The sequence below is a fragment of the Eleginops maclovinus genome, chromosome 10 (assembly GCF_036324505.1).
Source record: "Eleginops maclovinus isolate JMC-PN-2008 ecotype Puerto Natales chromosome 10, JC_Emac_rtc_rv5, whole genome shotgun sequence".
NCBI classification, from domain to species: domain Eukaryota; kingdom Metazoa; phylum Chordata; class Actinopteri; order Perciformes; family Eleginopidae; genus Eleginops; species Eleginops maclovinus.
In genome coordinates this window covers 9,688,851-9,713,694 of record NC_086358.1, presented here as the reverse complement: position 1 = coordinate 9,713,694, position 24,844 = coordinate 9,688,851, and the positions used below count along the sequence as shown (strand labels likewise).

General features: G+C 42.5%; 1 protein-coding gene and 1 long non-coding RNA gene across 7 annotated transcripts in view; both read left to right on the top strand.

Moving 5' to 3' along the window:
• vti1a (vesicle transport through interaction with t-SNAREs 1A) overlaps positions 1-15,055 on the top strand; it is a 108,514-nt gene extending 93,459 nt beyond the window's left edge. For all 6 annotated transcript variants that reach the window (XM_063892974.1, XM_063892970.1, XM_063892975.1 and 3 more), the window contains one exon: positions 13,428-15,055. In XM_063892974.1, coding sequence (XP_063749044.1) covers positions 13,428-13,521 — 94 coding nt within the window. In that variant the 3' untranslated portion in view covers positions 13,522-15,055. The remainder of the gene's footprint in view (positions 1-13,427) is intronic.
• An 8,504-nt stretch (positions 15,056-23,559) lies between these two features.
• Positions 23,560-24,613, top strand: LOC134871164 (uncharacterized). The gene is made up of 2 exons (XR_010166638.1): positions 23,560-23,702; positions 24,314-24,613. It is a non-coding gene; the product is annotated as an uncharacterized LOC134871164 (long non-coding RNA).
• The last annotated feature ends 231 nt before the right edge of the window (positions 24,614-24,844 follow it).

The following is a 24,844-nucleotide window of genomic DNA, read 5'->3' as shown; positions in this document are numbered from 1 at the left end:
TATATATTGTACTTTTAGAAAAAATAATTTATCTAAAAACTCATTACTTAATGCAGTGTCATTGCAATGTTGCCAAAATACAGGCATGAAAAAAGGTTAATCTAGCATTAATATTAGGATCTGTGTTGTTTTTTTACAAAGATAAAGATGGACTGTTCTATACTGTAGTGAATAAAAGTATGAGTAAGTTATTTGATTTAACCCAGCAGTCATTCAGTACTTATTTTCATGCAGCTTTGCTTTGGAATAGGAACCCTTTTGACATAAAACTGTTTGTTACAAACTCAAACCCCTTGAAACTACCTGTGTAGTTCAAAGGAGAATGTTGTCAGAACCTGTGGAAGTGGATGTGAAGGAGTTGCAATGTTGTTTTTAAAGTGCCGGTGTGCATGAGGTTTAAGTGAATAAACAGATAAATAACCACCAGCCCTTGTAGAACGAGTCCCTCTGGCCAAGGGCCAAACAGGTAATTCCTCCGGCATAGTTTTTTGGAAGGGCCAAAGCAAGGCAAGCCTACCTCAGCAGTCAGACTGTCTGCACATTTCTGCCACTGATGGCATACCAGGGGCGCCATTTTCCTCTCTGAGACAGACAAGCTGGAGGATCTGATTGGCCTTCCGCCAAAGCGCACTCACAAAGGCTCCTTTGACAGCAGGTCAGTCGGTTAACCAAGCAGTAGGCAGAGGGAGAGAGGGATAAGCCAGAAAGAAAACTCTTCTTCACCTCTTCACCCTTAAGCCTTATTAAAGGGTTCTTCACACTAGAAATTGATTCACCCTCCTCAGTTTTCTCAAATTTAAAAATGCCAGTTTCAATTATTTGTTTTTGAGTCACATTAGTGTCTCTCATTGGGATGATTGTTTACTGTTTACAAATCCGCAAACCTAGTCTCAATGTGTGCATATGATATAATTCATGGGTAAATATGACCTTTGTTTTAAGTGTTGTCCCAAATATTCTCAAACATCCAATGCTGACAAGAGCATGCCTTAAGTATGTACCATAATTATCTGCTAAAGTTGACAATTATCATTGATTTTGTAATTGCTGCTTTATTAAAACAGCCCCAATATTTAAAATGAATAATATTCTGTTACATTTATTGCAACCTTGGAGAAATTTCCGAAATATATTTGTGAGAATCTGTGGATGTTGAAAGTTTTGATTTACAGAGCAAATGGAAATGTTTGAGAGCAACTCAGTATCCAACACATTAATACTGAGTCTGCATTTTGAGCAAGATAAATATGCGCCCGGCTCAGCCATTAGCTCATCCTTGTTATGATGCTGATGGAGCCTCACATCTTATATTTTCATCATAAAGCTGTGTAGGAGCTGACACGGAAGCGCTAAATAGCTGCTGATGTTCTCCTGTGTGCTCCTGCGCTCATTATCTCTCCAGTCCAGGCCTTGCTTCTGTGCTTTCTCCTGCCGCCCATCTCTTCCCCTGTGTACCAGCCGCTTTGCATACGACTGATGTTTAAATGCTGCATTGTTAACTGACGTGGGGTAGCCCTTTGCTGACCCGGGAGGTATTTGCTCGTTTGATCATGGGGCAGCAGTTTTAATGTATCGAAGCAGCGCCGCTCCTTAAAGCCCCTAGTATAAGTGGAGATGGAGGGCGAAGGCAGGACGAGGGATCCATTGGTTTGCTGGTCTGACAGTACAGAAGGAAGGTGATTATTACAATATCTGTTGGTCAGCAAGGCCAGAGGGGACGCTGCTGACCCTGCACTTCCACTTATGCTGCGATGGTGGGTGTTGGTATTCTAGGGGGGTGTTGCGAGGGGTTGTGGCAAAGACAGAAAACAGGGCTCCATTGATGAGCCGTTTCCATATTTCCATCACACAGTTCGAATGTTTCAATGAAAGTTTGTTTCAGGCCTTGTTCTGTGGTTTCTCTGTTGTTGTTGTTGTTTGTCCTCCTGCTATCTGATTTGCCTCCTCTAAAATCAAACTTTCTCTGTAACTGTTAGACACGAGGGCTTTTTCATTCTCAGGGAAAAGTTTTGTTCATTTTCTTCTCATAAAGTTAATTTTTGCTGTTGCCTTTCACATCCAACAATCAATCAAAACAAGGTTATTGTTCTTAGTTTGTCACACACTGGAAGAAGTTAACCAAAAGGGCCGGTGTCAGTGAAAACCACCTTGCCTTTTACATCTGTGTCACTGGGCACAGTATTCCCATTTTGCCAGCTCACAACACAACACAAAGAAAGGTAGAGAAAAGGCAATGACACAAACAGTGTAAAAGTTGCTGTTTACACCTTGGGACCTGTGTATCAAGACTCTGTTTGTGCTGAAACTAGCCAAGCTCTGGCCCCTTAAAAGAAAATATCGAACACCCATACACTCTTCTAGCCTTTTCCTTACCTTTCTTTGGCCCTCTCTTTCTATCCTCTCCTTTTTTCTTCCAGTTCAATTGTTGTGGGAAGTCTCTCAGAGCGGCAGTGACCATAGATACCTGGGGGAAAAGAAAAAAAGAAAACCCACTACGCTCGTCTCCATCATTTATATTTAATAGGCAGTTCCCCCATGAATTTCCCATAGCATTACATAGCTTGGCTTCTGGGCTTATGATGTGCTGAACGTCAGGCGCCAGATTGAGATGATTTATGTCCATACTACGTTTGTCAGCCTCGCAAATGTCACAAAGTCAGACAGAGTTTCTTGTCTTACGATGTTCACAACACTGAGCGTGTCATTAAAGTATGTATGCCTTTAGATTCCCCTCTTAATAATCTTGTTAACATGATTTAGGTTAACTCCCTCCTTCTATATCTATGCTTAAGCACTATTGGTCCTCTTGAGATTTGACAATGGGATTCTGCAAATATGGATTGGCTCTTGCATTTCCAAAAGTCCCAAAGCAGCACAACTGCCCCTTGACTTCTGAACTGCGGTTCACAGGAAGGCAGAGGTGAAGCAGCAATCTGCATCTCTCATGGTGCCTCACACCCACACTGCTGCTGAGGAAGAGAGCAAGGAGGCCAGATGAGTTTACCTCTAGCGGTGTGAGGAGAGAAAATGAATTGAAAGGAGAATTCTCGGTCGATTATCACCGGCTGTCATCATCGGCTCTTAAAGTTCCTCTTCTTCTCTTTCTGTTGCCCCCTTTATTTTCCCATTTTGTTGCTGCTTTGCAACTCCTTTCTCCTCTTCTCTTTTTCTGAGTTTTTGCAGAAGGCTGACCCTGCGTGGCTTCAGGCCCTGATTAGCAGGGCTTCAGAGCTCAGAGTCTATTGATCGAGCCTCCAGAGCACTAAGCAAATGTAGCTTGAGCAACAAGTCAATAATGCTGGTACTGCAACAATCCCCGTCACACTGGTGGCTCCCCCCCCAACACACACACACACACACACACACACACACACACACAATCCATGTGCTTATTTTTCTTGGGTTGGGAGAGATAGTTGGCTGTGAGGCAGGCAATCATGAGCAAATCAGTGTCACTCAAAGGGCCTTTTGCTTATTTCTCTTACCATCTGTCTCATTCTCTTTATAAAAATCTTTCATTCATATAATTGTGGCAACATTGGTGATTTCCTCCATCTAAAACTGTTGCCCGAGTTTATTCTGAACCATTATCTAACTTCTCGTTCTTATCTCACCAAGCTCGACCCCTCCCCTCTTTCCCCTTTCCTGGCCTAGACATAGGAACTAGGGAAGCTAGTCTGCAAATTTAATGGAACAGCATGGATTATTTAGACTGACTAAAGCCTCCCTTGTAGTGTCAAATGGGGGGTTGTGGAATGACATTATACCTCTCCATTTTCTCCTTTCTCTCTCTACCTGATGGATAAACCGATCTGTCCCTGCATGTCCGAACCAGGCAGATCCGATGGTTCACACAATCCTTAATTGTACTGTGTTATTTCACACCAGATTGCCAGATGCACTCCTGTAGGTTTTCACACATTTCCCTCAACGCCCTCTTGGTGCGGACACAAGCATGTGCAAAATTGGTCTTGCACGCATACACGTATAGTCTGACACTGTGACCTTTGGCTGACTTCGTCCTTACATACCTGCAGGACAGAGCACGGGGCGAAAATGGCCCGACGGTCATGAGGTCAAGTTCAAGAAAATGGCTTCTTCTCAAGCGCACCCGTGGCCCTGATATGAAATCCTAGTGTGGGTAGTCTGCATTCTGTCCACCCTGACACGGTGACCTTTACCTAAACAGAGGAAACTACCTTTTTTTTGCTACTCACAGCCTATCTGCTGTCATAGATATCTGATCTGTGGGACATTTAAACCAAGTTAACAGATAGAGAGATATTTAAATCCCCATTTCAGGGTTTGCTCAGGGACTTTTGTTGTTTTTCAGATGCGTTTTTGGTGATCTTTTTTTTGGCTATGCAAAGAAATCAGCTCTAAACTCTTTGAATTGTATCAGAATGAAGTAATTCAAAGAATTAGCACAGAAGATAAAAAGGAAATTAGATGTTTCTTCTTTATTGAAGAGATTGACGTCCATGATAAAGAACATCTTACAATGTTTACAGTTTACTGCAGTCAGTTTGCTGCTAATGCATACATTTGTGATTAACCATGCAAACATTCTGCTTGTGTGAAATCTGTAAACCACTTTTATGCGAGCAAAGAGGCCCATATTTGAGAAACACTAGTTATGTGAACAAACTTTGTGATAGAAAGTGTTTTTTTAAACTCACATGTATGTTTGGAGGCAAAACACAGTTTGACTTGGCCAGTGGAAGCTCTTTGTACACTTGTATAGGAAAAGGGTCAGCGTGTGTGGGTGTGTGTGTGTACTTGTATGTTGAGTGTGTGTACATGTTTTTTGTGCATGCTGGTGGGCAATATTGCAACATCATGTGTAAATGGAGACACACAGGATGCAGAGCTTAAACCACACGGGACTTGAAGCAAATATTTGGAGAGTTGATTTAAAATGGCAAACAAACACCGCACAGAGGAGCTTCCCTGACCAGTTAATAAAAAGACTCAGACATAAACACTAATATCCTCATGGCTTCTTTGTCGTGGAATCCTAAACAGACGTCTCTTTAGGCCCAACGAGTTTAAAGCATTTATCTGATGAATGGTTTTGTTTTGAGCAGAAACCAGTTAAAGGGACCTCACAAAATGAAACTGTTGTGACAAGTCCTTGTGAAGATATGTGCTTTGATTCCTACTTGTATAAAACAACTTATAACTGTGGGAAACAAAACCGGATAAGGAAATAGATGTTCTGTCTTCTACCAATTATTTTTTAATTTAAAAAACACAGTCCCAAAAACCTTTATGCTAGTATTTTCTGTCGTGACAATTTTTACATTGCGAGTCCAAGCGTCTCATCAGTACCTTTGAAGAAGTCAGGTCAAATTTCACAACAATAGAGTTGGTGTTTGGTGTCAGATTGTGGATGTGTCAGTCCCTGCTTCCCCGACTCAAACTGAGTCGTAAAAGAAACAACAACAAAAACACTCCCTTTGAAAAGTTATGCGAAGAAAAAGGTGTGCAATAATTAGATTAAGAAGACACTGTGTGATGCATAAGCAGTCTCTTTCCTCCGAACCTGCGTCACTATGTTGTACCAGTAACAAAGCATGCAGATGCCATCAACCATTGCCTCAGGTGTTCTCCCTACGCATCCCAGCTCTACTTCTCCTGTCTTTTATTCCTCCTCATTTCCTTTTCCCTTCTTTACTGAGAGTGAGCAGCGGTGTGAACAAATGATTTATGTGTTTTAATGACATTTCAGTCCTGAACAAACAATAAGAATTTATGGACATCATAGTTTTGGAGTCCTGCAGCTCTAATGGCTAATGTTACGCCCTTTTCACTGGGGCCAGTAATCGGATCTGCAGCTGGCCCTGGAAACCTTGCAGAATGTATACAAGGCGGATTTAGTGTTTAGGGATTTATAGCAGAAAGGAGAAATAGTGAGGAATGCTATCAGGGTGCAGGAATATTTGTATCTATGTCAACCCAATGTCAAGTTGTAGTTGAATGAAGAAAGCAACGGTTCTGTTTATTTGTTCATAATTCAAATACTGTGAGAAAACAAAGCAGACACTGAGAACACTTTTTTTTTTCAAAGGAGAAATGGATCTGGATTTCCTTTCCATCCAGGCAAACTTGACCATGACAGAGGAAACTTCATCCCACTATTGTTTGACTAACAACACTCCTGTTTCTTGTTTGCATTGGTTTACGCCAAAGGTGTCCACATTTTCTTCACTGAAGGCCACAGAAATAAACAAAGGGCTGGAGGTGAAGTATTATATTGCCCTATAGGTTAAGTTATAAGTTAGCAAAATCAATCAAATGTAGGTAAATTATGCTTGAATATGCTTTAAGGGGTTAAAATCCCCCAAATATAATTAATATTTGTTATGTATATTTCAGGCTGAAGTAGTTTTAAAAGATTGACTCGTTTAAAGTGGAAACAAATATTCATATATAATCTTTTTACAGCCGCTTTTGGGAAGGTGATATTTTTTGTCACGAGGAACAAATGCGTTAGGATATAAAAGGGTCTCTTAAGGGTTAAGAAAACAAACAGCCTACATCACAGCTCTCCATAGGGTTTCATTTGTTTTGTTGGCAACTCATTCCTTAAAAAAGGAGCCTCAGATTGCTTATAATAAGTGGAAATATGAAGTGTATATTTCAAGCTTGTTATGCACGTTAGTTATTGGCATATACATCACTACAATTTCAAAACAGAATCCAATGTAATGTAGCCTTGTTGTTAGCTATGTGTTCCATATCAGCCCTCTTATTTATTTTATAATCACCATGTTTGTTACCATACTGTGGTGACAACCAGCTTATTTTATGGGCTATTAAACCTTCTTAGTCAAAACATTTTCATTTTATTTTTGTCCTTATTGAGCTCCTCAGCAATTAAACATAATAGTTAGTATACAGGATCTGGTGATTACAGAAGCCTTCAATAAGGTTGTGGTCATCAGCCTACGTTGCCGTTCATACAGTAAATATGGGCTGTTGACCTTTACCCAGCAGGCTCTAAACCAGTGACGTGACAAGCACATAAGGTAAACATAGTAAAAAAAATCCTATCACCACACCCCTCCAGCAAGAGCCAGAGAAGTAGAGACAGGCAATGAGAGAAGATAGAACATATGAGTGGAAAATAAGCAATGAGTGCCTGAGAAAAAGGGACGAAAGGAGGACAAAGATGAGGAAGGAGATAGATGGGGAGGGAGGGCGAGGGTTCAGGCTGGTAAGCAGGCAGGGGAATGATCTGTGTATGGAGCTCAGAAAGCCACCTCTACTTCACACCGGGATGAGGAGAAGCTGCAGCAGGCACAGAAAATTGCTGCCGGCAAAAAAAGTTCATAAAAATTCCAAACACAGTTGCAATGTTTTCTCTATTTCTCTTTCTCCTTCACCCACTCTGTTTCTTTTCCGTTTCCCTCTCCATCTCCTCTTCTCTATCTCCGTTTTTTCACCGCTTTTTCATGTCTCGCATACTCCTGCATATACACACTCTCATCCCACGCAGAATTTCCTCCATCTTTTTTTTACATCCCCATCTCCATCCCTCCTCTTTCTGTTCTGCCTTCACTCTCTTTTTGTGCTTGCAACACTTTTCTGGGAGAGAACTGGGTCCCAGTCTAGGCTGCTGCTGGCCAGGGTTGTTAGTTACCAAATAAAAAATGGATGAACTTCTAGAGCCCTGGTGCTGTTCTCCTGCTTTAGGTTGGTAGAAAAAAAGGGGGAATAAAGCAGGAGACGGATAGAGGGAGAGAAAGAGTGGATCAGGCTGAATTGAAATGCCGTGCTCAGACCACGTACTCCAAATCAAAACCTGTCTATCTTTTATATCAGTTTTCTCTGTTCTGAAAAAATAATATTGTCAATACAGGTTAAAAAAAAAGGGGTTTGTCTTTTTTTATGGATCAATGATTTCTACCCAACTATAGCTGTTATGCTTTACTAAAACATAACAGCTATTTCATACCATTTTAAACTGACTATCGCTGGGGTTTTTTAATTGGATAAAAAAAACGTAATTGTTTGTTTCAGTTTGCAAATCAAGAACTTAAATATAATCCCTTTTAATACTTTACCAACATTCCTGACGTAAACAAACCCATTTCCAATAAAGAAAATAACTAAAAACTAAAAATACTCCGATATTTATCCAATCTGTCAATCAATTCCTGCTTATACAAAATTGATAACACAAAGGAAAACAGGAGTTGTGTTATATTTATATATAGAGTATTACATCATTGTTGATGGTCGCTAACAGACTACAGGTCTTTGCAGTGTGAATGTGTGACTGTTGAGGTGTGGGCAAGGTCTTAAACATTGTTTGTGTTTAGGGAATTACATGATGTTCGGGGCTCTGAATAATTACACAAAGCAGCTCTTAATTAAAGACCCGCTCCAGCTGTGTTTGTATGTGTGTGTGTGTTTCTGATAATCATCATTTATCTTGAACACCCCTTCGGGACAATAAGCAGAACAAACGTGATGAGATCAGATCCCTCAAACACACAGGTCAGGTCATTTTTATCTGCAGAGCAACATGAACTTGATCGGATCGCTCTGCCTCATTCTTCCTCGCTTCATTCAGTTGATCGAAGCGTTGAGCGCTTCTCACCTTTCCTCTCTCACCTGGATTGAAGGCAGGCCCATTACCACCTTATGTTTTTGTCATTTGGCAGGAGTGTGTTAGCCCAAGACTTATACCTGCGTGTGCGTATGCGCGTGTGTGTGTGCGTGTCTTACTTTTACGATGAAACATTTATTTGTATTAGTTTGCGGTAACAGGTCGATGCATTAGTTAGGACTTACCCCCACCAGCGTTCCACCTCCATGTCCATCACTCAAACCATTTGTGAACACATTGATCCTTCCCTCCCTCCTCTCCCTTTCTCCCCCTGTCCTCTCCCATGCTGCATATTCCCAGGGTTTTGGAGGGAGGAGAGCCAGAATGGCTCAGACAGCCATTGATTTTTATTTTATTGGTCTACTCGAGGAAAGAGGAGGGATAGGGGAGGGCCTGAGAGATGCAACTCCGCACCTAAGTTTCTTCTTAGTGGAGAAGGTGTGCGTGTGCGTATGCGCGTGTGTATGTGTGTGTTTTAAGGTGGGTTCGGCCTATCTGCTGTCTGTCTGAGACTGTTTTTGGATGGGGGGTGTTATCTGTCTGTCTGACTCTGGGAGAAGTGTTTATGTGTGTGTGCCGCATGTCCAGCCACTGTGTGTGTGTGTGTGTGTGTGTGTGTGTGTGTGTGTGTGTGTGTGTGTGTGTGTGTGTGTGTGTGTGTGTGTGTGTGTGTGTGTGTGTGTGTGTGTGTGTGTGTGTGTGTGTGTGTGTACACGTTTGTCAGCATCTATCCGTGTGCCCACGCTCATCTATTAGGTTTGGACGCACACGTGTGTGTGTCATTGAAGGGATGGGAGAATCTGAGGCGCTGATGGCACTATTGCTTGGGACCTGGACCCCAACACGCACAATATAACACACACACACACACACACACATACACACACATACACAGCTGAGGTGTATCCCTGTGCTCATTAGAGCTGGTAATAAGGCTGTGCTGCTGGAACAGGAGGGGGAGAAACAAAACAGGGAAAGGAAGAGAGGGAGGGAGGAAGAGGGTGGGAAGGGAGAAAAAGCAGAAAAAAACCGGGAGATTTTAAATTTTAATAACACTGGTACGATTTTGTAAATCTTTCCTGACAGAAAAGTCCTCATTATTTTCATCTGTCTCCGAGGAGCCTCTCCTCCAGCTCTGCCTCCCCGGGTAAACGGACTCTCTCTCTCTCTCTCTCTCTCTCTCTCTCTCTCCTTACTGTCTTCCTTTTCTCACCCCACCTCTCTATTTCTGTCTCTCCACTCTTTTTCTCTCTTGTTTTTCACTCTCAACTGCTTTATTGTCCATTTCCATCCTTCCTGCTTGCTTTACTTTTTATCATTTTGACTCTCTCTCTCTCAGTTCTATATATCTGTGTATTTCCGTCTCAGTAAGGTGTTGACTGACTGGCTGCCTGCGATGAAGGACCATCATGAGCCAATAGAACGACCAGTATCATGTGCTGTTATTGGCTAGTTTCTAAGTCACATCTACTGGTGGTCTGTCTCTATATGAGTGGGGTGTTTTCGGTAAGGGGGGGACAGAGAAAACACTTCATAGTACCATAGAAGGGAGCGGGGTAAAGGTAAGCCTTCTCAAACTTGGTGTGCGTCAGTGTGTATATGTGTGTGTCAGCATGTATGCCTGCACCCTTGTAAATGCACTGTGTGCATCACTCACATCCCCAAACCTTCCCATCCCAACACACACACACACACACACACACACACACACACACACACACACACACATCTCACCCCCCCACCTCTATGTCAAGTGTCAAAGCTGGAGGATGGATCCGGTTTGATAAGTTCTGTTCTGTCTGGCCACGTGTCAGGATGGGATCAACCATACGGCAGAGGAAAACCATGTTCTTCACTCCAATTTTTGGGATTTCATTTTCAGGGGGTTTGGCAGGGGTGCAGTTTTTTTTTGGTGGGCTAAGTTTTATTCTAGGTGCTTCTGTTGCCTGAGGAACCAACATTTCTTTCACTGTAGAAGCTCATTTGACTGGTGAGCTCATATGGCTTTGCCAGATAAAGAAGATAAATCCATAGATTACATCTACAAGTGACAGCATGCAGATGAATCGCCCTGAGGATTATGAAAATGATGGTGTTCTTTTTTTCTTTGTATAGACACCAGTTGTTATGTGTGACCAAATGGGGAAAATATTAAATGCACAACGAGCAAATAAGCTTTAATATTTGTCATTTTCACACCAAGAACGACGCTTTGTGTGACGGTTTTGAAGGAATAATTTACGCTCCGGGCTATAATGTAACAAAAGTCGTGACCTCCAGCCTTCTCACCTGTGTGGTAGTTAAAGGAGAGCGATGACATCAATATTCTCACCGAGGAAAGTACTCTAGATCTCTCCAGTGTCACAGGCACTTTTTCTTAGGTGGATTTGTATTACTGCGTAAGTAAAGTATGACTGCACCTCCCTCTGCTTCATGTGACTCCTCCCAGTCTGGTGAGAGAAATGTCTGTACGTTTGTTTGTGCACCTACGGATCCTCTGGTTAAAGGTAATCCTGGGGTTACTACCATCTTGAGATCTTGTAGTCCACTTGCAATAATTTTTTTTTAAAAGGTGTTAGTTTATGATTCAAGCATTGTTGTTACAGTGGATTAAAACACACAGCTTGAGTGTGAAAGGCATGCTTAAGAGTTGTGGTTTGAGTTTCTTGTTAATGAGAGTAGCTTTAAATTGTACTTTTTTTTGTCAGATTGGTGTACAGAGAATCAGATTAGGTCAAAGTAACAATTTCTTCCAATAGCTGTCCCCTGAGAAAAGTTCTTAAATCGCAGCACTGTCACATTCCTTACTGCTTTGAACGCCTAAGTGTTTGAAGTTATTCAGCGTTGTTTGCCACCAGATCAGTCTCCTTTTAATGAATTCAATTTGTACAGCATTGAACCCCCCCTTCCCCTCTCTATCTTTCAGCACCCGGGCTCCTCTTCTAGTCTAAAACTAACTTCCTGTTCATTTTACCCTTCCTCCGCCAAGGCCTCGAGTCACCCTCCCGTCTTTTTCCCCAGCTGAAAAATTAACAAACAACACAAAGCGATCTGGATTCTCCCAACGCGCTCACACACACAGACATACACACGAGAACCTCCTCTGGGTATTTGGCTGGGATAAATAATCATTGTAAATAATGAATGTCAATTAATAGGGGGAGACGTGGCCTTGCTAAGCATGCTCTGATTAGTGTTTCAGAGGGATCTCCTCCCCAGCTGGCTCCAGCCAATCATCTCCGCCTCATCATAGCATCCCTTAATACTGCTTCAACTCTTACCACAACATAAACATGTACATGCAGTTGGATGTATTTTTAGTATTCGTTTCTTGTTTTTGTTAAGGGTGAAAACTCAGCATGGTTTTAGTGAGGATAAAAAAAATATACCATGGCTGCTACGTGTGTAGACATGGATTAATGTATAGTGTGACACGGTATGATAATGTATGCATTTATTCAAGGATAAACTTCCTACTTATAAAGTGATGCTAGTAACAAACAGTGGTTGTAATGAGCTCTCTGGTGTTATCCAGTGAGGGATTTACTGTCAGTGAAAAAGTGACCCGTTCATGAAACGATGGTGTTTTACAAACGATTGGTTTTCAGGATTTTAGTATTTGGCTCGAGAGCCCTTTGTGCAAAGGAGTTGAGCAAAGCAGACACAAAAAAAACATACACAAGGGGAATACAAAGGCGCACGCATAAAAGCACAACTGTGATACATTTTTGTCGTCCTTTCTTCCATAGCGATGGGTTTTAAACTAAGTGTCGAGGCTACTGCGGGTCGGAGCCGCTTGGCCTGGAGGAGGTGTGAGCTCGACTGGTGTGTCGGGCTTTAGAGGGTAGCAGGGTGACTGAGCAACCAGCCAGCCCCCCCTCCCCGGTGATAAATGGCCACAGCATGGGCTATTCATCTCCTGCTTAGAGAAGTGGACAGTGCCCCCCCCTCCTCGGCCTCTCCTCCACCCCTCCACATGTCAGCAAATGTGATAATTCTCTCATTTGTCAGGAGCAGCGGAGGGTTCGCAGTTTGTGTGTGTTTTGTTGCGGCGTGTGTGCTGATGCAAACTCTGGAGAATTTGGGGAACGGGCACATGAGACGATATGCTCGCACTCTTCATGCTTAGGCCTCTGCACACCAGCACCCACTCCCTCTCTCCCATGTTTTTTGTTTTATTCAAAGCACCCTCTTGTCAAGTTTACTTAGGTCAGAGTGGGAACATTTAAGTGTGCAAAATAGTGAGTCGTTTTATGGCAAATTCCATCAGTAATTCAGTGATTTTATTACCTCCTGGAGACCTTCTGAGCCACTTTTTCCACTTTATTGTCCAAATAAAGTTTAAGAGCCTGTGTGTGCGTGTGTTTGTGTGTTAGGCTTGTTAAGTGTTTTGCTTTGTTTTGTATTTGTGTGTGTGTGTGTGTGTGTGTGTGTGTCTGTGTGTCTGTGTGTGTGTGTGTGTGTGTGTGTACAGTTCTGTATGACATTTTTACAGAGGCTCCAAGTGTGTTTGCAAGTCAGAAATCATCTGTCAAGACACAAGCTTTGCACAAAAGTGTTGCAGTTTTAGAAATATATCGCGCGTGTGTGTTTTTTACACTCCCAAGCCGGTGATTGTATACCAGTAAATACCATGTATGCAGACCTCATGGTAGCTATTAAACATGATAAGCCTCCAGTTGATGGCCAGTCATTTAGTTAGCACATAAACATGTGACTGTTTTATGCTGTTCTCTGTAGACACAATATGACTTTTGTGAACCCTGCCTGATCTCTCACTGTTTCTCTGTTTCTCTCTCTCTGTCTGCAGGATCATCCAGAACCGTGCCCTGGTCTTCATGCTCGGAGCCATCATCCTTCTCACCATCATCCTGGCCATCTATTTCAATCTGCGAGGCCACTGATCTCCCCTCTACACACACATACACGCACACTCACTCTTCCCCTGACACAAATACAAACACACACCCGCGTGATTAATAGCGACAAAAGCGTTGTTCTGCCGTAATTAGGACAAATGGTCCCCATGAATCACTGTTTCCAAAGTCTGACAGCAAGCTTCTTTTTCCATCTCTTTCTTTTTCCTTCCTGTTTGCTGTTTCTTTCCGTCCCTCTCAACCTTTTTTTTTTTTTTCCACTTTGCGCTTCCATTTCTCTTTCCTTTCTTCTTCTTTCTTTTTCTCCTCTCACTTTTTGCTCTCTCTCTGTCAGGGTCTCGCATTCATCTTCAGGGATAAGAATAGGAGATGTTTTTCTTATGAAAGTTAATATCTTTTCATGGCGTCGTCCTCATCAATGTTCTGCACCCCGTCTTGTCCCCAGGTGGGGATTTCGTACATAACTTTAAGCAGATTCAGATATGTAGATTATTTTCTTGTGATGGAGGTGGGTCAGGTGTTATTCAGGATGTGTGTGTGCATGCATGAGAGACAGAGAGAAAGACAGGTATAAGAGCGCACACTTCTGAAAATTTGCTTGTGCATGGGTGGCAGACATTGAGGGCGCACGCTGTTTGTTATTGACTCCAACACTCATTCTGTAGCTATGAGCTTCTGTAGCTAAATGATCTGCTGTTCCTCATGTAGCCCCTACAAAACAGAGGACAGTGCCTTCAGATAAGATATTCTGTTCACACTCCATCTTTAAAAAGCTCAGCAGAGCCCAAAATAGACGAGTGGTGCAGCCTTTATACGAGAGGATGCACGTAAAAAAAGGTTGAGGTCAGTTCAAGTTCAGTTCAGTCAGTCAAAGCGAATGTTTGTTTTCAATTAGCTGCCTTCAGGAGAGAATATAGGAACATTTCAAGATTGAGAAAATGAAATAAAATCTACTCTCAATGTTTTTAACGCAACTGACCCCAACCTCAGAACATACAATACATAAATACAACGCACACATTAATGCAAGCTTTAATATCCACATTTGGTACAAATCCCCTGCACCCCCCAAACTTGGACTTCCACAACCGCAGACTTTTTATTATATCTTCATTTTGCTGAATTATAGGCATAATACTGTATCGACTAACATTTAATTCCACATCATGTATAGTGTTTTGCTCTAAATACAAGTGATTCTGTTATTATTTATTTATAATGCAATTAACGTTTCTGTGTTAGAACTGTATATTTCATGAAGTTAAAAGGTATTCAGAATTAACATTAACCACATCTTTTGTTTTCTCGATTTTTGGGTGTTAAGACGTATCTGCACACCAGGACCAACTGAAATGTGTGGATTTCAAGTTTTGTATCTTTAAGGCATTTTTTCTCCTTCTTCTTCTGTACGTATAAATGGATCTAACTTGTCTTAGAACGGGCACTTTTTGTTCCATATTTTTCTTGTCAAGTTCTGAAGATTGTGATGCAGTCCTTGTGTCTGTGTTTATCTGTACGCTGACTTGTGATGTGATACATTTGCAGGTGTTTGAAAAAGAAATGTGTGTGTGTGAGTTTACTGCTGCTTAATTCTTCAGGGGAAAGCCATTCTTCAGGGGGTCTTGGAAAATCTAAATTTAAGAGCATCTTTTCAGAAGTTGAGATGGATGAATCTGACACAACACACACACACCGACAAATACACTGACAAACACACTCCCACATTGGCACACACAGGAGTAGAGTATTGGAGTGTGCATGCGTCTCCTGTGGTCGCTGTGGTGCTTCCCGGCGAGGACATTTGCTATTCTGTTTCAGGGCCTTGGTCCTCATTTTCGAAGACGCGGGGGTGTCAGGGTGTTGAGCCCCCGACACCCCCTCCTATGAACCATCGTTTCACAGGCCCTCACTAGCTGCAGCGCCGCCGTCTGCTTCAAAGCCTCAAATTAATGGCCGACAAAATAGTGTGCTTCTGACCGTCCCATGCGGGGCCGACCCACCAAGACTTATCATTAAAGTGGAGGCATAATGAAAAAAGGAAGGAAGCAAAGAGGAAGGAAAAAAGGAAGGAAGTGAACAAGGAAACGTGTACGTAGGAGGCTGGAGGGGGGTAATCCCTGGCAGTTTGACAAACCTCCACTGATAATGACCCTCAGTGATTGTTTTTGCACCCAGTGTGCGCGTGTCTCTGCATGTGCAGCCTACCCGATGCGCTCTTTTCTCTTTTCTCTTTCTATCTGTCTTGTCTTTCTCTCCCTCTGCATCCCTTTTGCTCCCCCCTTCTCTCTACCTCTCCTGCCACCTTTTCTCCTCCTCCCTGTCCTCCCCTCCCTCCCTCCCAGCCTGTCAGATGAGCGGAGCAGCAGCGAGCGAGCGGTGGAAGGCAGCGTGGCGGCGGCTTCTATTTGAAGTTGTAATGGTGTCAAAAAGTCAGGGCTGACTGACAGACGTCAGTCCCACAGGGCCTCATTAAAAACAGACCCACTTGACAAGGAAATAATTGAGCGCCGGCGACAACTCGGGGGCCCCTCTGCGTTTTTAGATGTTTTTATTTTCTTTTCATTATTAGCGCCGAGCTATTATGTTCATTAAGAAATGGCATTAAAACAAGTTTTTAAAAGCGGGAAAATGGAGGGAGGGGCAGAGGCAAGGCAGGATGCATGGAGGTGGGAAGATAACGATTTGTTTAGAGCCCCTTCCTGTTTTATTATTTAAACAAGAGCACTGTCATGTGATACCTTGGCAGACGCTGGCTATCATCTGCCACTCCTCCCTTTTTCCCCCTCTTTTTCTCCTTTTTTCCCATTTGCTCATCCCTTGCTTTCCCCCCGGCTTTTATCTTCCCTTCCTCTGTCCATCTCGCTTTCTCCAGCTGCCATCTCTCTCCCTCTCTTCATCCCTTTCTTTCTCTCCCTCTGAGCGGCGGGTGTCGGTAGAATATGAACTAGATTATTCATCAATGCTCCCTTCCACTCCCCCCATCCGCTGATTTGGTTTCCGACAAGCGTCTCACCGCAGAAGGCTGAGGATGAAAACTTGTCAAAAATAGGTTATATCTTATTCCAAGGGGCAACAATAGCAGCAGGTACAGACACCTTTTAATATTTAATTTAGACGGGTGTTAACCCTCCTTAAGTGACTGGAGCTGTGTCTTCCATACAGACTCCAGGAGGGAATGGGGGGAGCGAGCAGAGGGGAGAGCAATTAATTATTTGATGTCTGGGAAGTGATTTTGAACCTCTCCCTGCCTTCTCCTGTTTGCCATAGAGGATCGAGTCTTTGGGTGTCCCTGTTCATTTTACCTACACCAACCACGCCCTCCGCATCGTTGTCCTGTGAGAGCTGAAACACAACCATCCAATCACATTCAGATCCCGGCTTCGCTTGATATGGTAATGATAAGTGATCGTAAAGCAATAATCTTTTAATTTCATCATCGGAAATAACTTTCCAGAGGAACTAGCTTCTACACCTCCATCTTGCATCATCATGTCTTGCTAACATCCCTTGTGCACACTTCAGAAGTCATTCACATTCTCCTTGGTCCTTTCTAGGTTAACATAAACGGGGTTTTTTTGTAAATCAAGGTAAGGGACCTCTGTGATTCGCCACTATTACAAAAAACCTAATGTTGTCAGCCATTTAAGACGACAAGGGATTGTGACAAGCGTCGTTTGAGCTGTCTGTCCCCTGGCGAAGGGCGGGCCTTAAACGAGATAAACAGCTTCGGTGGTGGGATCACAACAGGAGGGTAGGCGCTTCATCTCCAGGAGTGTCCATGATGCTGCCATTCCCCACCATACACACAAATACACACGTATTTAAGGAGGCCCTGCAACACTAGCTACCGAACAAAAAACCCACAATGGCACTGTTTGAGAACTACAATGAGGCTTCTACTGTTTGATTCAGCAAGCACAGCAAAGCGCACATGCACTGCTGCACGTATGGTGGACGAACGCCCCCCCCTTCTCGATAAAAAGGCACACACACGCTCTAGTGTACGGCTGTTAGAAGAGGAGCCATGTTCTCCGTTTGTACACGGCACCAGTCCTAGCAGAATGGCTTTCTTTCTCTCCCCAGCCCTTTATCTGTCTTTTCTTTCGCCCCCATCAGCGCTGTCGACCATTTTAATGGTGTTTGTGTTCGCAAAGAAATGACAATGCCCCCCATTATTTGAGGAAATCACTGGGGCTGCAGCCATACATACATGGATGTTTGTGTGTAAGCAGGATGTGTCCCCCTGTGGTTGGGATGGAGCTGGAGGGCTTGCTGTAAAAAGCTTTGTTGGAGTCTGTGAATGCACAAAATTCTGCTCGTTTTCACCCGTAATGTCCGGATGACTCATATTTCCATTCCACCCAGATCTTCAATTTGTCTCGTTTCGTTCGGACTCCTGGCTGCTCCCATAACTATGAAGATGACTTTTGTGATCTCTGTTAATGTCGGTGTTGTTTAACATGTCATTAAAGCCGTTCTGAATTTCAGTTACCAAGACACTGTGTCGTAGCTTGCATTTCACTCCTCTAGTCGCAGTGTGTTGTCATTGAACAGACAAGAAAACACTTGGAACCAAAGTTATTCCTGGAGGAGGTAACGCTGACATTCTTAAACCTATAGCATGCTGCCTGCCTTCGTTTTGTTTTTAAAGGCACACCTAGCCTTGTGCAGAAGACACTCTAATTCAGCTTTGCCATGGAGACAATAGAAAAACAAAGAGCTGGTCAGAGCTAGGCTGAGCCAGGCTAAACCACTCATCACACCTCCCCTCCTCCTCTCCCCTCCATCTCCATCTTACCCTCCATCTCTGTCCCTGTAGAATACTGCCACAGCCTTTGAACTGAAATTAACACTTTACCACTACAAAGACATACAGTTGTAACCAGCAATGTCATTTGCATGATAATGGGCAGTTGGAGAAAATGGAGCTGTTTTAATGTGACAGAAGCTTTGCTTTTATTTATTTATCAGTATTTGTATGCCCTTTTAACCTTTGAATCACATGTTAACTATATGTAAATGAATGCACAGTGTACACAAATAGGTGTTAAAGATGATCATTCATGGTGTTTAAAACGTTCAAATTTAGATTTTTCTGCCCATGTCCATGTTTTATAGATTTCCCCTGTACTCAAGCAGGTGTAGCCAGCAAATCAGAGGCTGGTTTTGTTCAATATAGTTTTTGTAGGTGTTGCTGTCCATTTTCAAATGCATTGTAAGAGACAAATGTGAAGAAAAGTGGGGATGAGCGCTAAGAAGGTGAGCTTGCCTGGGAGGCACTCAGTGGCCTGGACGTTCAGAGAGAGGAGGGTTTAGTCGGGCTTGCCCCTGTACAGTAATTTACTTTGCATATGGCGTCTTAGCAGACACGATTCTAAATTTCCAACTGGGAGGCATCAGTGGAGGAATCACTGTCTTCAAAAGACGGCCTGCCAGTCACGCTCCTCCCGAAGCTGGAGATCTGAGCGCGCGCTGATAACCCGCGACATCTTTCTGGAAAAACGGGGAGTCGATCAGCTTTGATGGAGCACATCCGCCATGACAGGCTACTGAAGAGCCCGCTAATCAACTGGGGAGGAGAGGGAGGTGGGGGCATCGCTTAGCATGACAGCACAGAGGAGAATGTTGGTGGAGTGGGGGATGGATGGACGGACAGATGGATGGACGGAAAAGGTGTGCACTTGCTTGTTCGCTCCTAGACATGCAGGTGGATGCGAGGGAGCAAGGAATATGTGTTTGCATTGTCTAGAAGGGCAATACCAATACCCCCAGCAGCCGGTTACCTAACCCCCCCCCTCCACTCCTCTACAAAACCCCAGCCTCAGATGGTTGGTGGCAATTAATTATTCATGAGCGAGTATCCAATCCCAGAGCTCGGCGACCAGTTTTCTCCACGTAGGCCAGGAAGTGGAATTGGATTCTTATGAGGGGGGCCTTTCCCAGGCTGGTGCATCAGGTCAATTGAATCGGCAGTCCAAAGGTTACAGAACCTGTATGATGTCCTCTCATATCCCTCCGCCTCTCTGAAAAAAGTGAGGCACACAGTATGCCTACCTGAAAGAATCCTGGTTTTCCCTTATCTGTTTTACATTAAAAGGTGGATGTTTTCTCAGACGCTTCTGACCGGTTTAGAAGTTGGAAGAAGCTCGGCACAGTTAACACGGGTCCCATTCAGTCACATAATTCACTCAAACTCCAAATTATGAACCAAACTTTCCCTGATATGCCTTGCACGCAGCCTCTTCAGTACTCATGCTGCCTTGCACACACAACGCTGCCTCTCCTCTAACAGACAGGCTTACTGTACAATTCACACACACTCAATGAAGAGACACAAAACACACACCTCTCTATTGAGACGTATGGATGTGGCAACAAAATGCACAACTTTTTGTTCATCTCAAGGACTTGTGAGGGCCCCAGTGAACTGAGAGGCCATATTGATTTTCCCTCTTTTCATGCTGCGACTCTGGGATTACCCATTTTCTCATTCATTTTTAAAGACAACTCGTGAGATTCTTCCTTCCCATTTTCTCTGTTTTTTCCCTTTTCCATCAGCCCCCCCCCCCGCCAACACACACACACACACACACATATACACACACTTCCTAACCAGTACAGCGGTTGTACCCACCCCTTTTCCACCGCCAAGTCCCTCCTTGACCCTGAAAATTGTAATTCAGCCATAGATCACAGCTGCTGAATATTAGGGCTTACAAAAGCAGTTAAATAAAATATGTTGAAATCGTCCAATCCCACAGGCCACGGCAGAAATTCTAATCAGGTGAGAGAAAGGGGAAAGAGTCAGCAGGGGGATTATGGGTAAAGAGAATCGTCTGGATCTATTGGCCAAGAGTGAAGAGCTGACAGAGGTGGGAATGAACCCAAATCATAGCGATCATAATACTCTACCATGTCGTAGAGTAGAGCTTTTTGATACATGTGAGCTAGTATTATGAGTGTCTTTCTATTGCCCTTTAAAAAATCAAATCAATCCAACAAAAATCCACCGTATACACAAAATCCAGCGACAACAAGTTATTTTTAGGCTTGAATATCTTAGTTTTCATGTATAATACTAACAAAAACACAGTCACAAAGCAGATGATGCATATATTCGCTCACATATACAGTTATATGCGTGTGTTTTATATTATCACCAATATGTTTTGAATGAAGCACATCATGCCATACTGATATATATAATTAGTGTCAATGAAACATTGTCTCTAGTTGGAGGTCTTCAAAGTCAGCAGCTTCTTGTAACCTATAGTGCCATCCAAACTATTTGCAAAATAATTGAGTCTCCTGGTATTAATGCACTCATTTAATGCTTAACAACGCAGTTGGCCTATAGCTGCTCCTATGACAAACGTAGGAGAGGGTCAACACATATTAATTTTTCTGCTGGCATGCTTGTTAAAGTGAAGCACTGAGGTTAGCCACACTTAGGGCCCTTCCTGTTACGATTCTGCTTTGGATTATCAGATTGTATTTCTCCTTAGAAGGAAGAACAACTATTTCTAGCATAAACTGTGGGGTGAATAAACGACTCCTGAAATACCTGAAAGGCTTTTTTCTTTCATTAAAGGTAAACAAAATAAATATTCCTTTAAGTGAGAGTCATGCCACATTGATGTGATCTGAAAAACATCAACTTGGCTCGTACACAAGCATGTCACGAGTCTAAAAACTTTTACGCCTTTTTCTTCATTGCTCCACTCTGCGAGCAGCTCGGACTCAGCCACTTGTAAAGCGGCCGGACAGTCCGGAGGGGGGTGATTGATCGCGCTTCAATCCCTCAGCGGTTCTCCAGACAAGGAGATGCTCCATTACGCTCAGGGATCAAAATGCTGAATTTACACTGTCCTCTCCAGAGAGAGAGAGAGAGAGGCAGAGAAAAAAATGTCCATAAACCTTGGTCAGGCAAATTCTGAAAATGAGTACTTTATCTGAGTTGGTGCAAAACAACAGCAATGCATGCAGGGGGTTGTTTACTGTAGCTGAAAAAAATGCTAATGAGTATTCATATTTCTTAAACCATAGGTGTGTTTAAAAAGACTAAACAACTGAAATTGTGAACGCTTTCTCGTCCCTGCAGAAAACGGAGCAGACTAGTTCCCACTGAAGCCTAGTTTGATAGTTTAAGATAAATTAGATTTAGGATTTGCGTTTTGTTTCTTTGTCTGTGAATAAAACCAAGTAAACAATTATCAATTCATTATTTACTTAATAATGATTTTATGAAGAATGTGACGCTACACAGTTGACCAAGTTGATTGTCTAATTGATGTCTAATTCAGCCTGGCTGTTTTCCATCTTCAAGTCCATACAATTGTTTTCATACAGCTTATAAAACCTTGGATCTATCAGGTTTTGAAAAGGGGTGGCAGGGGTGTTGGGTCAATGCCAGCGCATTGACCCAACACAAATGAAGAAATAACGCCAATGGACAAAAAATCTCTTTAATGAGTTTAATAAGCTGCTAGTGCCCACTGAAATGAAATGTCATGATGATCTTTACAGTTGAACCCATTTAGTACCTTTCAATGGGGCTTACAATGGGCACTTGGTGCTTATTAAAGTGAGTGGTCTTTCTCGGGGACGGTACAATGGGATGGAAAAGTAAGTAAAAGTGTTAGATGGTGTAACTAAGAACTTTATATTGTGAGTACCTGTCGTTCCATAAAGAATGCAGTTAGGTCAGCAGCTGGAGCAATCATCTCTTCTTTGGCGAGTACTTTCTCTTTTCAAGGCACTAAGGTGACATATATCCTGGAGCAGATTCCCAGCAAGTGACTGCACCTCAGGGCTCCATAGTAGGACCTATTTTGTTTAAATTATACATAAATGACATGGCTCACCTGTTTAGAACAGCTCTATTTATTATGCAGATGACACAGTTACTTAGAGTAACTTACTTTGACTTGACTATGCTTTGTCAAATTTAAAAATTGATTTTTTGCCAATCTCAAGACTGATTGAATCTAGGCTTTTACATGCTCATCGCCAGATACCAAATAAAGGTTTTTAATATTGGTAATAATCTATAACTGTGGAACGAATAAAGTCCTGTAAGTATGACACATCTTAAACTCCCTTTGAATTTCTCCCCTGATTAAACAAAGGTTATCTACTTATCTATTTTGCTGTGGCCTTGGGTTCCTATTGATGCAGAGTGGACGTCTGCACCATTATGTTTCTTATGTTGAAAGTACTTTCAGCTAGCAACCTTACTCCGTATTTCTCTATGCGGTCTTTCAGATAAGCATTGCCCTTCATTGTTAATGGAGAATGACAAGGTAAAACAACTTACAATGCCAACTGTCGTCATTTAGCCATGTTGAGCCATTGTCACAAAAGGTACTTTTATTTGCACATCTGCAACCAAGATTTAATCGGAAATCCAGTTTTTCTGTATGAAGATAAAGTTGCGTACTAGTTGCTTTGTCATTGAAGAATTCATTTAGGTGGACCCAGACATCATTGTGATGCTGTCTGGCTACTTTTTTCCTCACAAAGGTAATAATTGAAAGAAATGTTGTTGATGTTGGACACCATTTGTAACTGTATTACAATGTAGAAAATCTAAGAGCAAGACCCTGCTTTTGCTAACCAAAAGATTAAATATCGCCCCATAAAATGGTATCTTTACTTTGTAAAAGGAAGAATCCAGTTTATTATAACTTGTTAATCATGCAAACAGACTTTAATCTGATTATTTAAACATTTTTATTTGGAGGTATAACTGAAGATGTGTAATTCATCATTAGAAGTAAAACTGGGAGTTGGTTTAAAAACCTCTTTGATAGTCAAACAGTTCACATACATGTTCTCAAATCTCACTAATTACCTTGTTCTCCAGCATTCACACAGTTAAAAGTTAATGGGGTTGTTCAAAGATGTTTGCTTTTCCTTTTGTGCATTTAAAACTTATGTACCTTTTTGTTGTCTTTTTTTTTAAAACCTGCTGGCGGTGAAGGAACTGACTGAGATATCATTTAAGTTGTTACCTGTTTACCAAAATGTCTGAGAACATGTGTTTATGTCCTAGCAGCACCTGAAGGCAGCATCACGAGGAAACATACTGCAACATACTGTAGGTCAGTCCACCATCTGCCAGGTACGAGGGACAATGGAATTCAGGGAAGGCAACGCTTACAAGGCACGGAAATGGTAGCAGCCTCTGACGATGCACCAGCAGAAGTGTGAGTTCAAGTTTCAGGGCTCTGATGATAAGTAGTTTGCTATATATGTACCACACCTGTTAAGTATAGCACTGGATGCATACCTGCAAACTAGTCACCTTTCGGCGAAATTCGCCGTTTTCAACTCAAAATATGTCATTGACGTGAATCGTGTAGATCCGAAGAGTTTTTTTTTTTAGGGGGGGGGGGCGCTGACCGACCAACCATAGACTGTATAACCGACTGTATAATGAGCAAGAAACAAGTTTGCTATCTTCACAATAAATAAAATCTTTGTTCAAATGACGCGTGAAGAGTTTATCGCCGGCCACTAGAGGGCAGTGTCACTGCTGTCGCTGCCCAGTTATGCCGTGCCAAAGCCCGTCTACGGAAAGCCCCTTCACTCTCTATTCACCCCCATTGTACCGAATTTGGCTGCAGTTCACCTAGGGGGCGATCGCGGGCGAGTGCAGAATACATGGACCCCTATGGAGCTAGGCGGCTAGCTATATCATTCTCCTAGCATATCGTCAACAAAATCCAAAATACTACTGTGGTTTCCGAGAGGTCGACAGGGATTTTTCGTCAAAAGTGGAATAATCTGGGGGTCATAGCCTTTTGTTTTCTTACAGGTTGGGCAGTTGCGACCCAGGTTCTGCTAGCATTTGGCTAATGAAAGCCGATTGGTCAATGAAGAACTCACGACTGGTTACGACCGAAGAATACGCTTTGTGGTACCTGTCCACAGAACATCAACAACGCTCTTAAGGTGCCAACCGCCGTTAAAAGAGAAGAAGAAGAAAGCTCTTAAGGAGGACTCTGAAAGGACATTACAATCGAACTTTTTTATTTGATTATGGTCAACTTTGGATGTACTGATCCTACCACACACATACATTGTATTGTAAAAATAAATTTGAAAGTTAACTGATTACGAGCATGTGTTTGTTTTCTTACCTTGAGCGTATGTTCGATATTGCTATATTGCTACCTTAAGGATAAATCCCGCTTTCTAGAACATTAAACATTAAACATTCCGTAAAAAAAAGTTGATTAAGATAAAGATGCCGCGTCAGTGTGCTGCAATTAATTGCAAAAATTCTCAAAAAGGACTGTCCTATTTCAGCTTATAATCAATAATAATAATATATAATCAGTCAATA